Raw genomic sequence first — 12,294 nt, 5'->3', positions numbered from 1 at the left:
AGGGCATAATGCGCAGACAGGGGTATGGTGGGGTGCGGTTACAGCGGAGGTAAGCCCAGGCACTGGGTGATGATGAGACAGGTTGTATCTCTGGACATGCTGGTTGTAATGGGTGAGGTCACTGCATGTGTGGGAGGTGGGACAAAGGAGGTAACAGGGGTATGCAGAGTGGGTCTAGGGGCTCCATTGTGAACTAAAACAATTATAACTAACCTGAACAACAGTATACAAGGCATATTGACATCTGAGAGAGACATACAGCGAGGCATACAGTAATCACAGGTGTTGAATTTGGAAAGCTAGCTAAAAACAGTAGGCGAGGCTAATCCGCTAGCACAACAAACAGCAGGTAAAATGGCGTTGACTAGGCAACGGGGCCGACAGGTAAGACAAACAAGCAGAAAGGAGTACCGTGATTAATGGACAGTCCAGCGTGCGTCAGCTATGTAGCCAAGAGATCAGTGTCCAGGGGGCAGCGGTGGATGGGCAGGGAGGCTGGGCTGGCGAGTGTTATCCAGGTTTTTTTTTTTTTTTAAACTAACAATGACTAACTAGCTTGTAGCTAGTTAGCTGGTTAGCGTCTGGAGGTTCTTGAGTGTGTCATAAAAATAAAAATAAGAGTAAAAGTAACAGTGATTCCGTATCACATTGGGTGAGGCAGGTTTCCGGAAGGTATAAACAAATTAAAAATCAAAAAGAGATAGAAAGTAAATGGGGTCAGAGAGTGATTGGGACGCGGTGGTTCAGACGGTTAGCAGGCCTGTGCTAACAAGCTAACAGTTCGTAGGCCCGAGCTAGACAAGGTAGCAGTTAGCGGACCGGAGCTTGACAAGCTAGCCGTTAGCAGGCCGAATTAGCAAGCAGGGAGATAGCGAGGGCTAGAGAGTTAACCTTTGGGGGACGTCGCGATGGGGTGAGTCTGTTTATTCCTCTTCATGCGGTGAGCTGGAGATACAGCGATTCAGAAAGCTCGCGGGCCTTGGCCAGCAGATGGATCATTTATTGGAAGAGGTTCAGAATTATAATGTGTGAGTGTGAAAGTGTGTCCAGTGTTTGTGTGAGTGTCCAGTGTGTGTGTGTTTGTGAGTCCGGTGTGTGTGTGTTTGTCCAGTGTGTCCAGAGTGTCTGTGTGTCCAGTGTTTGTGTGAGTGTCCAGTGTGTCCAGTGTTTGTGTGAGTGTCCAGTGTGTGTGTGTGTGTGTGTGTGAGTCCGGAGTGTGTGTGTGTGTGTGTGTCCTGTGTGTGTATGTCCACTGTGTGTATGTGTGTGATTGTGTGTCCAGTGTGTGTGTGTGTGTGTCCAATGTGTGTTTGTGTGTCCAGTGTGTGTGTGTGTGTGTGTGTGTGTGTGTGTGTGTGTGTGTGTGTGTGTGTGTGTGTGTGTGTGTGTGTGTGTGTGTGTGTGTGTGTGTGTGTGTGTGTGTGTGTGTGTGTGTGTGTGTGTGTGTGTGTGTGTGTGTGTGTGTGTGTGTGTGTGTGTGTGTGTGTGTGTGTGTGTGTGTGTGTCAGTTACCGTGGTTGATGTTTACAGGGTCAGGTGTGTGTGTCAGGTTATTATTTCAGGGACACTGAGGAGTCATTCCAAACCCCAAACCCTGGATAGAGGGGCTCAGTGAATGTGGAGGTGAATGTGATCAGGTGGGTCAGTGTGTCAGAGGAGGCTCTATAGAAGGACAGAGTGCCGGCTGGCCAGTCCAGATACACTCCTACTCTGTGGGAGCTGGAGGAGGGGACGTCTATGGTAGTGAGATTATTATTGTGCCAGGCACAGTAACGGTTGTCATAGCAGAATAGACTCCAGGACTTGTCATTTAATCCAATCACACAGTCATCACCCCTTCCTCTCCTGTTGATTCCTTTATATGTCACTGCTATATCAGCCCCCATTATCCCACTCCACTCTACCTCCCAGTAACAGCACCCAGTCAGACCCTCTCTACACAGCACCTGTCTATAGTCAACAAATCTATCTGGGTGATCAGGATACGGCTGCTCCTCTCTCCTACATGTCACCTTTCTGTTCTCCTCAGACAGAGAGAGGAGTCTGTGTGCTGTGTTTGGGTCCAGTGTGAGATCACAGACATCTGATGGATGAAACCAGACACAATATTAGAAATCATCATCATCACATTAGAATGTTAACTCACTTTTCACTAATTCATTTAATGTAGATGTTTCTAGGTATCAGAAGGAGAAGTTAAGGTAACTTGAGACTTGTTGAATGATCATATGTTATACTGTATGGTAATATAAAACACACTTATTCACATTAATTACACACACACACACACACACACACACACACAGTCAAAGCAAATCTTTGTAAACGTTGGTGTCCCTGATTTCTGCTTCTGTAGAACTACAGCTGATATTTAATATGACCAAGTCAGTAATGATGGTGGTCTTTGACTTTCACTTAACTTGAATTAAGACTTATTCTTAGTCATATTCTTCACAGCAGTCAACACTCACATTTTCTAGGCCCAGGTTTCATTGTGTACTCTCCACCCTGTTCCACACTGTAGCGGTAAGCAGAAGAACAGACAGTCATTGAGTGTCACACACACACACACACACACGCGCGCTCACACACACCTTAGTCCAATTGGTGGTCAGAATGTTTGTCTTAACCAGCCTGATAAGTCAAACATGTCTGATATGAACATTGACATAAACCCTCTACATACTTGAGTTTCTCCAGTCTGCAGTGTGGATCCTCCAGTCCAGCAGAGAGCAGTCTGACTCCTGAGTCTCCTGGGTGATTGTAGCTCAGGTCCAGCTCTCTCAGGTGTGAGGGGTTTGACCTCAGAGCTGAGACCAGAGAAGCACAGCCTTCCTCTGTGACTAGACAGCGTGACAGCCTGCAAAGAGTCAAATCATTTTAAAACCACACTGCTATTCTTTGGTGGTGAAAATAGTTGCAGTATATTTTTTTCTAATGTTCAGATATATCAGTGTCCTGAAACCTTCCATATCTATTCATAAACTAATGAACATTGTTATAAATGATCATAATATTACTTGTAGATAGAATAATGTATAGTACAAATATTTGAGTAGACTGACCAGACCAGTTTAAAAAGCAGTATCAGTCAAAAGACAGACAGTGAGGTATCAGATGTAGATTGTATTGAGTATACAGTCCACACCATATCTATTTAGTCATTTCAAATTTCAAAAACTCCAACAGTTTGGATACAGAGGCTACAACAAAACATGCTAACTTCTCACCATTACCAATAACAGAAGCTACAACAAAACATGCTAACCTCTCACCATTACCAATAACAGAGGCTACAACAAAACATGCTAACCTCTCACCATTACCAATAACAGAAGCTACAACAAAACATGCTAACCTCTCACCATTACCAATAACAGAGGCTACAACAAAACATGCTAACCTCTCACCATTACCAATAACAGAGGCTACAACAAAACATGCTAACCTCTCACCATTACCAATAACAGAAGCTACAACAAAACATGCTAACCTCTCACCATTACCAATAACAGAGGCTACAACAAAACATGCTAACCTCTCACCATTACCAATAACAGAGGCTACAACAAAACATGCTAACCTCTCACCATTACCAATAACAGAGGCTACAACAAAACATGCTAACCTCTCACCATTACCAATAACAGAGGCTACAACAAAACATGATAACCTCTCACCATTACCAATAACAGAGGCTACAACAAAACATGCTAACCTCTCACCATTACCAATAACAGAGGCTACAACAAAACATGCTAACCTCTCACCATTACCAATAACAGAGGCTACAACAAAACATGCTAACCTCTCACCATTACCAATAACAGAGGCTACAACAAAACATGATAACCTCTCACCATTACCAATAACAGAGGCTACAACAAAACATGCTAACCTCTCACCATTACCAATAACAGAGGCTACAACAAAGCATGCTAACCTCTCACCATTACCAATAACAGAGGCTACAACAAAACATGCTAACCTCTCACCATTACCAATAACAGAGGCTACAACACATATGGTGTGGACTATGTGTGTCTGGTAAACACATGTGGATCTGGTGAACAGTTACCACTTGTTGACCAACTACAGGAATACTGACCTCAGAGTCTCCAGTTTACAGTGGGGATTCCCCAGTCCAGCAGAGAGCAGCTTCACTCCTGAATCCTTCAGGTCATTGTTACTCAGATCCAGCACTCTCAGGTGTGAGGGGTTTGACCTCAGAGCTGAGACCAGAGAAGCACAGCCTTCCTCTGTGACTAGACAGCCTGACAGCCTGCAAAGAGTCAAATCATATTAAAACCACACTGATATTCTTTGGTGGTAAAAATATAGGCAGTATATTCTTCCAACATTTTCAGATATATCAGTGTCCTGAAACCTTCCATATCTATTTATAAATGAATGAACATTGTTATAAATGATCATAATATTACTTGTAGTAATAATGTATAGTACAAATATTTGAGTAAAATCAAATCAAATCAAATTTAATTGTCACATACACATGGTTAGTAGATGTTAATGCAAGTGTAGCGAAATGCTTGTGCTTCTAGTTCCGACAATGCAGTAATAACCAACAAGTAATCTAACTAACAATTCCAAAATGACTACCTTATACACACAAGTGTAAAGGGATAAAGAATATGTACATAAGGATATATGAATGAGTGATGGTACAGTGCAGCATAGGCAGATGCAGTAGATGGTATCGAGTACAGTATATACATATGAGATGAGTATGTAACAAAGTGGCTAGTGATACATGTATTACATAAGGATGCAGTCGATGATATAGAGTACAGTATATACGTATACATATGAGATGAATAATGTAGGGTATGTAAACATTATATTAGGTAGCATTGTTTAAAGTGTCTAGTGATATATTTTACATCAATTTCCATCAATTCCCATTATTAAAGTGGCTGGATTTGAGTCAGTGTGTTGGCAGCAGCCACTCAATGTGGCTGTTTAACAGTCTGGTGGCCTTGAGATAGAAGCTGTTTTTCAGTCTCTCGGTCCCAGCTTTGATGCACCTGTACTGACCTCGCCTTCTGGATGATAGCAGGGTGAACAGGCAGTGACTCGGATGGTTGTTGTCCTTGATGATCTTTATGGCCTTCCTGTGACATCGGGCGGTGTAGGTGTCCTGGAGGGCAGGTAGTTTGCCTCCGGTGATGCGTTGTGCAGACCTCACTACCCTCTGGAGAGCTTTATGGTTGTGGGCAGAGCAGTTGCCGTACCAGGCGGTGATACAGCCCGACAGGATGCTCTTGATTGTGCATCTGTAGAAGTTTGTGAGTGCTTTTGGTGACAAGCCGAATTTCTTCAGCCTCCTGAGGTTGAAGAGGCGCTGCTGCGCCTTCTTCACGACGCTGTCTGTGTGGGTGGACCAATTCAGTTTGTCCGTGATGTGTACGCCGAGGAACTTACTACCCTCTCCACTACTGTCCCATCGATGTGGATAGGGGGTTGCTCCCCCTGCTGTTTCCTGAAGTCCACAATCATCTCCTTTGTTTTGTTGACGTTGAGTGTGAGGTTATTTTCCTGACACCACACTCCGAGGGCCCTCACCTCCTCCCTGTAGGCCGTCTCATCGTTGTTGATAATCAAGCCTACCACTGTTGTGTCGTCCGCAAACTTGATGATTGAGTTGGAGGCGTGCGTGGCCACGCAGTCGTGGGTGAACAGGGAGTACAGGAGAGGGCTCAGAACGCACCATTGTGGAGATGTTGTTACCTACCCTCACCACCTGGGGGCGGCCCGTCAGGAGGTCCAGTACCCAGTTGCACAGGGCGGGGTCGAGACCCAGGGTCTCGAGCTTGATGACGAGCTTGGAGGGTACTATGCTGTTAAATGCCGAGCTGTAGTCGATGAACAGCATTCTCACATATGTATTCCTCTTGTCCAGATGGGTTAGGGCAGTGTGCAGTGTGGTTGAGATTGCATCGTCTGTGGACCTATTTGGGCGGTAAGCAAATTGGAGTGGGTCTAGGGTGTCAGGTAGGGTGGAGGTGATATGGTCCTTGACTAGTCTCTCAAAGCACTTCATTATGACGGAAGTGAGTGCTACGGGGCGGTAGTTGTTTAGCTCAGTTACCTTAGCTTTCTTGGGAACAGGGACAATGGTGGCCCTCTTGAAGCATGAGGGAACAGCAGACTGGGATAAGGATTGATTGAATATGTCCGTAAACACAACAGCCAGCTGGTCTGCGCATGCTCTGAGGGCGTGGCTGGGGATGCCGTCTGGTCCTGCAGCCTTGCGAGGGTTAACACGTTTAACTGTTTTACTCACATCGGCTGCAGTAAAGGAGAGTCCGCAGGTTTTGGTAGCGGGCCGAGTCAGTGGCACTGTATTGTCTTCAAAGCGAGCAAAAAAGCTATTTAGTCTGTCTGGGAGCAAGACATCCTGGTCCACGACGGGGCTGGTTTTCTTTTTGTAATCCATGATTGACTGTAGACCCTGCCACATACCTCGTGTCTGAGTCGTTGAATTGCGACTCTACTTTGTCTCTATACTGACGCTTAGCTTGTTTGATTGCCTTGCGGAGGGAATACCTATACTGTTTGTATTCGGTCATGTTTCCGGTCACCTTGCCCTGGTTAAAAGCAGTGGTTCGGGCTTTCAGTTTCACGCGAATGCTGCCATAAATCCACGGTTTCTGGTTTGGGAATGTTTTAATCGTTGCTATGGGTACGGCATTGTCAATGCACTTTCTAATGAACTCGCTCACCGAATCAGCGTATTCGTCAATGTTGTTGTTGGAAGCAATGCGGAACATATCTCAATCCACGTGATCGAAGCAGTCTTGAAGTGTGGAATCAGATTGGTCGGACCAGCGTTGAACAGACCTGAGCGCTGGAGCTTCTTGTTTTAGCTTCTGTCTTTTTTTGCAGGGAGCAACAAAATTGAGTCGTGGTCAGCTTTTCCGAAAGGAGGGCGGGGGAGGGCCTTATATGCATCGCGGAAGTTAGAATAGCAATGATCCAGGGTTTTACCAGCCCTGGTTGCGCAATCGATATGCTGATACAATTTAGGGAGTCTTGTTTTCAGATTAGCTTTGTTAAAATCCCCAGCTACAATGAATGCAGCTTCAGGATATGTGGTTTCCAGTTTGCAAAGAGTCAAATAAAGTTTGTTCAGGGCCATCGATGTGTCTGCTTGGGGGGGAATATATACGGCTGTGATTATAATCAAAGAGAATTCCCTATGTGTTTCTAGTAAACACATGTGGATCTGGTGAACAGTTATCACTTGTTGACCAACTACAGGAATACTGACCTCAGAGTCTCCAGTTTACAGTGGGGATTCCCCAGTCCATCAGAGAGCAGCTTCACTCCTGAATCCTTCAGGTCATTGTTACTCAGGTCCAGCTCTCTCAGGTGTGAGGGGTTTGACCTCAGAGCTGAGACCAGAGAAGCACAGCCTTCCTCTGTGACTAGACAGCCTGACAGCCTGCAAAGAGTCAAATCATATTAAAATCACACTGCTTTTCTTTGATGGTCAAAATAGCGTCAGTATATTCTTCGGACATTTTCAGATATATCAGTGTCCTGAAACCTGCGATATCTATTCATAAATTAATGAATGTGTCATTATTATAAATTATCATAATATTACTTGTAGAGAAAAACATTTATATCCCAAATATTTGAGTAGACTGACCAGACCAGTTTAAAAAGCAGTATCAGTCAAAAGACAGACAGTGAGGTATCAGATTTAGATTGTATTGAGTATACAGTCCACACCATATCTATTTAGACAGTGAGGAATCAGATTTAGATTGTATTGAGTATACAGTCCACACCATATCTATTTAGACAGTGAAGTATCAGATTTATATTGTATTGAGTATACAGTCCACACCATATCTATTTAGACAGTGAGGTATCAGATTTAGATTGTATTGAGTATACAGTCCACACCATATCTATTTAGACAGTGAGGTATCAGATTTAGATTGTATTGAGTATACAGTCCACACCATATCTATTTAGACAGTGAGGTATCAGATTTAGATTGTATTGAATATACAGTCCACACCATATCTATTTAGACAGTGAGGTATCAGATTTAGATTGTATTTAGTATACAGTCCACACCATATCTATTTTGACAGTGAGGTATCAGATTTAGATTGTATTGAGTATATAGTCCACACCATAACTATTTAGACAGTGAGGTAAGAGATTTGGGATGAGGTGACAGTATATAATGTAACCTTTTTTGGGAGGGTATTTTAATACATATCTGTTTCTCGTTTTGAAATAAAAACACTTTAAATACCTCGTCCCCCGTTAGAATTTGTAATCAATTCACTTATAGTTAAAATTGTCAAGAGTTCAGTATTTGGTCTGACATTCCTTGAATGCAATCTACATGGACTATGTGTGTCTGGTAAACACATGTGGATCTGGTGAACAGTTATCACTTGTTGACCAACTACAGGAATACTGACCTCAGAGTCTCCAGTTTACAGTGGGGATTCCCCAGTCCAGCAGAGAGCAGCTTCACTCCTGAATCCTTCAGGTCATTGTTACTCAGATCCAGCTCTCTCAGGTGTGAGGGGTTTGACCTCAGAGCTGAGACCAGAGAAGCACAGCCTTCCTCTGTGACTCCACATCCTGACAGCCTGACAAAGAGATCATCATGACTTCACAAACACTGTTAATTTAACACCAGTAGTGTAGAAGGACAATGGTAGATGCATTTGGTTTATTCTCTCAAAGAACATATACTGTAGATTCATCTTCCATCTCCCAGAATTCTATTGTCATATTGTTATACTAATGTGAAAATCAATGCATTGATTCAATATGTTTTTCAAAATAATATTATATACATATTATATTGCACATTTTTCTCAACTTAATATTTCTTCCTGATGCTTAGTTCTTATGTGTCATTTGATGTACTCACAGAACAGCTCTGGAGGCTTTGACCACTGGCAGCAGCCTCAGAAGACCTTCCTCTGATCTGGAGTATTTCTTCAGGTCAAACACATCCAGCTCCTTTTCTGAAGTCAGCAACACAAAGACCAGAGCTGACCACTGTGCAGGTGACAGGTTGGGTTTTGAGAGACTTCCTGATCTCAGGTAGCTTTGGATCTCCTTCAGTAGAGAATGGTCATTCAGTTCATTCAGACAGTGGAACAGATTGATGCTCCTCTCTGGAGAGAGATTCTCCCTGATCTTCTCCTTGATGTACATGACTGTTTCTTCATGGCTCTGTGAGCTGCTTCTTGTCTTTGTCAGTAGACCTCGTAAGTGCTTCTGATTGGACTCCAGTGAGAGGCCCAGAAGGAAGCGGAGGAAAAGGTCCAGGTTTCCGGTCTCACTTTGTAAGGCTTTATCCACAGCACTCTTGTAGACAGTAACTTCAGGCTCGTCGTTTGTTTGCAGTTTGTCAATTAGATTCTCATTGTTGTTGATGAATGAGAGGAACACATATACAGCAGCCAGAAACTCCTGAATGCTTAGATGAACGAAGCAGTACACCGTGTCCTGGTACAGCCCACATTGCTCTTTAAAGAGCTGTGTGCACAATCCTGAGTACACTGAGGCTTCATTGACATCAATGCCAGCCACTTTCAGGTCTTCCTCATAGAAAATCAGATTGCCTTTCACAAGCTGTTGAAAAGCCAGTTTTCCCAGTGACAGAATGCTCTCTTTATTCCAGTGTGGACCTGTCTCTTCTTTCCCAAGATACTTTTCATTCTTCTGTTTGGTATGAAACACCACAAGGTGTGTGTACATCTCAGTCAGAGTCTTGGGCATCTCTTCTCTCTTATGTTTCAGCATGTGTTCAAGGACTGTTGCAGAAATCCAACAGAAGACTGGAATGTGGCACATGATGTGGAGGCTCCTTGATGTCTTTATGTGTGAGATGATTCTGTTGGCCAGATCTTCATCACTGAATCTCTTCCTGAAGTACTCCTCCTTCTGTGGGTCATTGAACCCTCGTACCTCTGTCACCTGGTCAACACACCCTGAAGGGATCTTATTGGCTGCTGCAGGTCGGGTAGTTATCCAGAGGAGAGCAGAGGGGAGCAGATTTCCCTTGATGAGATTTGTCAGCAGAACATCCACTGAGGTTGACTCTGTGACGTCACAACAGATCTTGTTCTTCTGGAAGTCTAGGGGCAGTCGGCACTCATCCAGACCATCAAAGATAAAAAGAACTTTGTACTTGTCGTAGATGGAGATTCTTGATTGTTTGGTTTCCATTGAGAAGTGATTAAGAAGTTTAATGAAAGTGTGTTTGTCCCCTTTCATCAAATTCAGCTCCCGGAAAGGGAATGAAAATACAAATTGAACATCCTGATTTGCTTTTCCTTCAGCCCAATCCAGAATGAACTTCTGCACAGAGACTGTTTTTCCAATGCCAGCGACTCCCTTTGTCAGCACAGTTCTGATAGGTTTGTCTTGTCCAGTTAAGGGTTTGAAGATGTCGTTACATTTGATTGCAGTCTCTGGTCTTGCTTGTTTCCTGGTTGTTGTCTCAATCTGTCTCAGCTCATGTTCATTATTGACCTCTCCTGTTCCACCCTCTGTGATGTAGAGCTCTGTGTAGATCTTATTGAGAAGTGTTGGGTTTCCTTGTTTAGCGATCCCCTCAAATACACATTGAAACTTCTTCTTTAGATTAGATTTGAGTTCACGTTGGCAAATCACAGCAGGATCATCTGAATCTAGAAATAACACAGAGGATATTAATATTACCTCTGTTTTAATGTCTACAGTATTGTAGGACTGTTATAAAGTTAAATTATATTAATTTATTCTCTAAACTGACTGTATAAATGTGTACAGTATTGTAGGACTGTTATGAAGTTTAAATATTGTCATAATGCATTACAGACTGGTGTGACTGATTATATTATTATTGGTATTATTGATGGTATTATTAATGTTGTCTCTCTCTTTAAATGAATCACCACAACACATCCCTGCTGCTACTTGATGAGGTCACTAGGTGTTGTGTTAAGGCTGCTACAATATCATTGAGTTACACAGCTACTTTAGCTGTACTTTAGCTACAGCTTTTAAATGTTATAAAACATCATTCAACATGAGGCAGACAGATCTTACATTTCTCCAGTGTGTCAGCAAGCTCCTTCTGGTTCATTTTCCTCAGGATGTGCAGTGTGATCTTCAGAGCCCCCTCTCTGGCACTGCTCTCCTGCTGCTCATCTTCAGCATCCACCACTTCCTTATCCTGCTTCTGACTCTCAAAGCCTTCTGGGAGTTCTGGACTAAGAATCCTCTTGAACATCTTCAGCTCGTTCTTCACAAAAGTCATAATTTTCTCTTCAAGCATCTGGAATAAATGAAGTAAATGAGTTAAGCAAGAGACAAATGCTTTCTCATTAACACATTAATGAATGATTGACAGATCAACTTTACTTGAGGTAAACAAAAACAAATGTACATAACAGGACCACATACACTGAATATGGAGGCCAGGTCTGTTTGATGACTCTGGGAAGACTGACCACTGAGAATCTCTGACTCTGATCTCTCCTGTTGGTTTCTGTGGACAAAACATGAGATTACATCTCCTCATCCAGGGAGTACACACACACACACTCACACACACACACACACACGCACATGCACACGCACACACACATGGAGGGAATGTTGTGTTTGTTTAATTTTGTTTTAGGACTATGAAAATAGACAAAATGATTAGCCTATGGATTATGAAAACAACAACAATAAATGGGAAAATGGGAGGAGAAATGACTAGAGACAGTGTTGTTTAACTCACTGACCAGGACCCATGAGTTCTTCTTACCTTTGTTCAGTAGAAAAGTCTCCCTTTCTAAACACTATAGGAGGATTCATAGACTGGTGACTCTTCATGGACACACAGCTGGGAACAGGGGAGGCTGGTCTCTCCTGCTTGATTGGGCTTCAACACAACACAGACAAACATTACATCTCTCATCTACTCTGAGCTCAGATGGGGAAACATAAGAAGAGTTTCACAAATAGAGTTTGAGTTTCATTCCAAAAAGCTATTTATCCATTTTCAGAAATGTTCGTAAATTAGCTTTTATTGTTTAAAGAAGTTATGTTTATGTTAAGTTATGTTGTTTTGCTAAATGAGGAGATGACACGTGGGTACCTGCTTCTATAAACCAATGAGGAGATGCAGCACGAACTGCGTCACAAATAGAACTGACTTCTAGACGCTCGTTGACGCGAATAATGAGACTATAAGGAGAACCAGTACTGAGTCAATGTGCAGGGTACCAGGTAGTTGAGGTAATAATGAGA

The 12,294-nt window shown here is 43.0% G+C and overlaps 1 protein-coding gene across 1 annotated transcript; it reads right to left on the bottom strand.

Moving 5' to 3' along the window:
* Positions 1 to 1,421: 1,421 nt before the first annotated feature.
* Positions 1,422 to 11,923, bottom strand: LOC135568060 (NACHT, LRR and PYD domains-containing protein 3-like). The gene is made up of 10 exons (XM_065015086.1): positions 11,810 to 11,923; positions 11,458 to 11,542; positions 11,101 to 11,329; positions 8,930 to 10,700; positions 8,469 to 8,642; positions 7,292 to 7,465; positions 4,109 to 4,282; positions 2,687 to 2,860; positions 2,472 to 2,518; positions 1,422 to 2,083 (listed from the first exon to the last, which is right to left on the bottom strand). Exons 1-10 carry the CDS (start codon positions 11,875 to 11,877, stop codon positions 1,554 to 1,556), a joined length of 3,426 nt encoding a protein of 1,141 aa, XP_064871158.1. The 5' UTR covers positions 11,878 to 11,923; the 3' UTR covers positions 1,422 to 1,553.
* Positions 11,924 to 12,294: the final 371 nt, after the last annotated feature.

Source organism: Oncorhynchus nerka, unplaced genomic scaffold (assembly GCF_034236695.1).
Source record: "Oncorhynchus nerka isolate Pitt River unplaced genomic scaffold, Oner_Uvic_2.0 unplaced_scaffold_1708, whole genome shotgun sequence".
Taxonomy (NCBI): domain Eukaryota; kingdom Metazoa; phylum Chordata; class Actinopteri; order Salmoniformes; family Salmonidae; genus Oncorhynchus; species Oncorhynchus nerka.
Note: the sequence above shows the minus strand (reverse complement) of the source record. Positions and strands in the feature narration are given on the sequence as shown.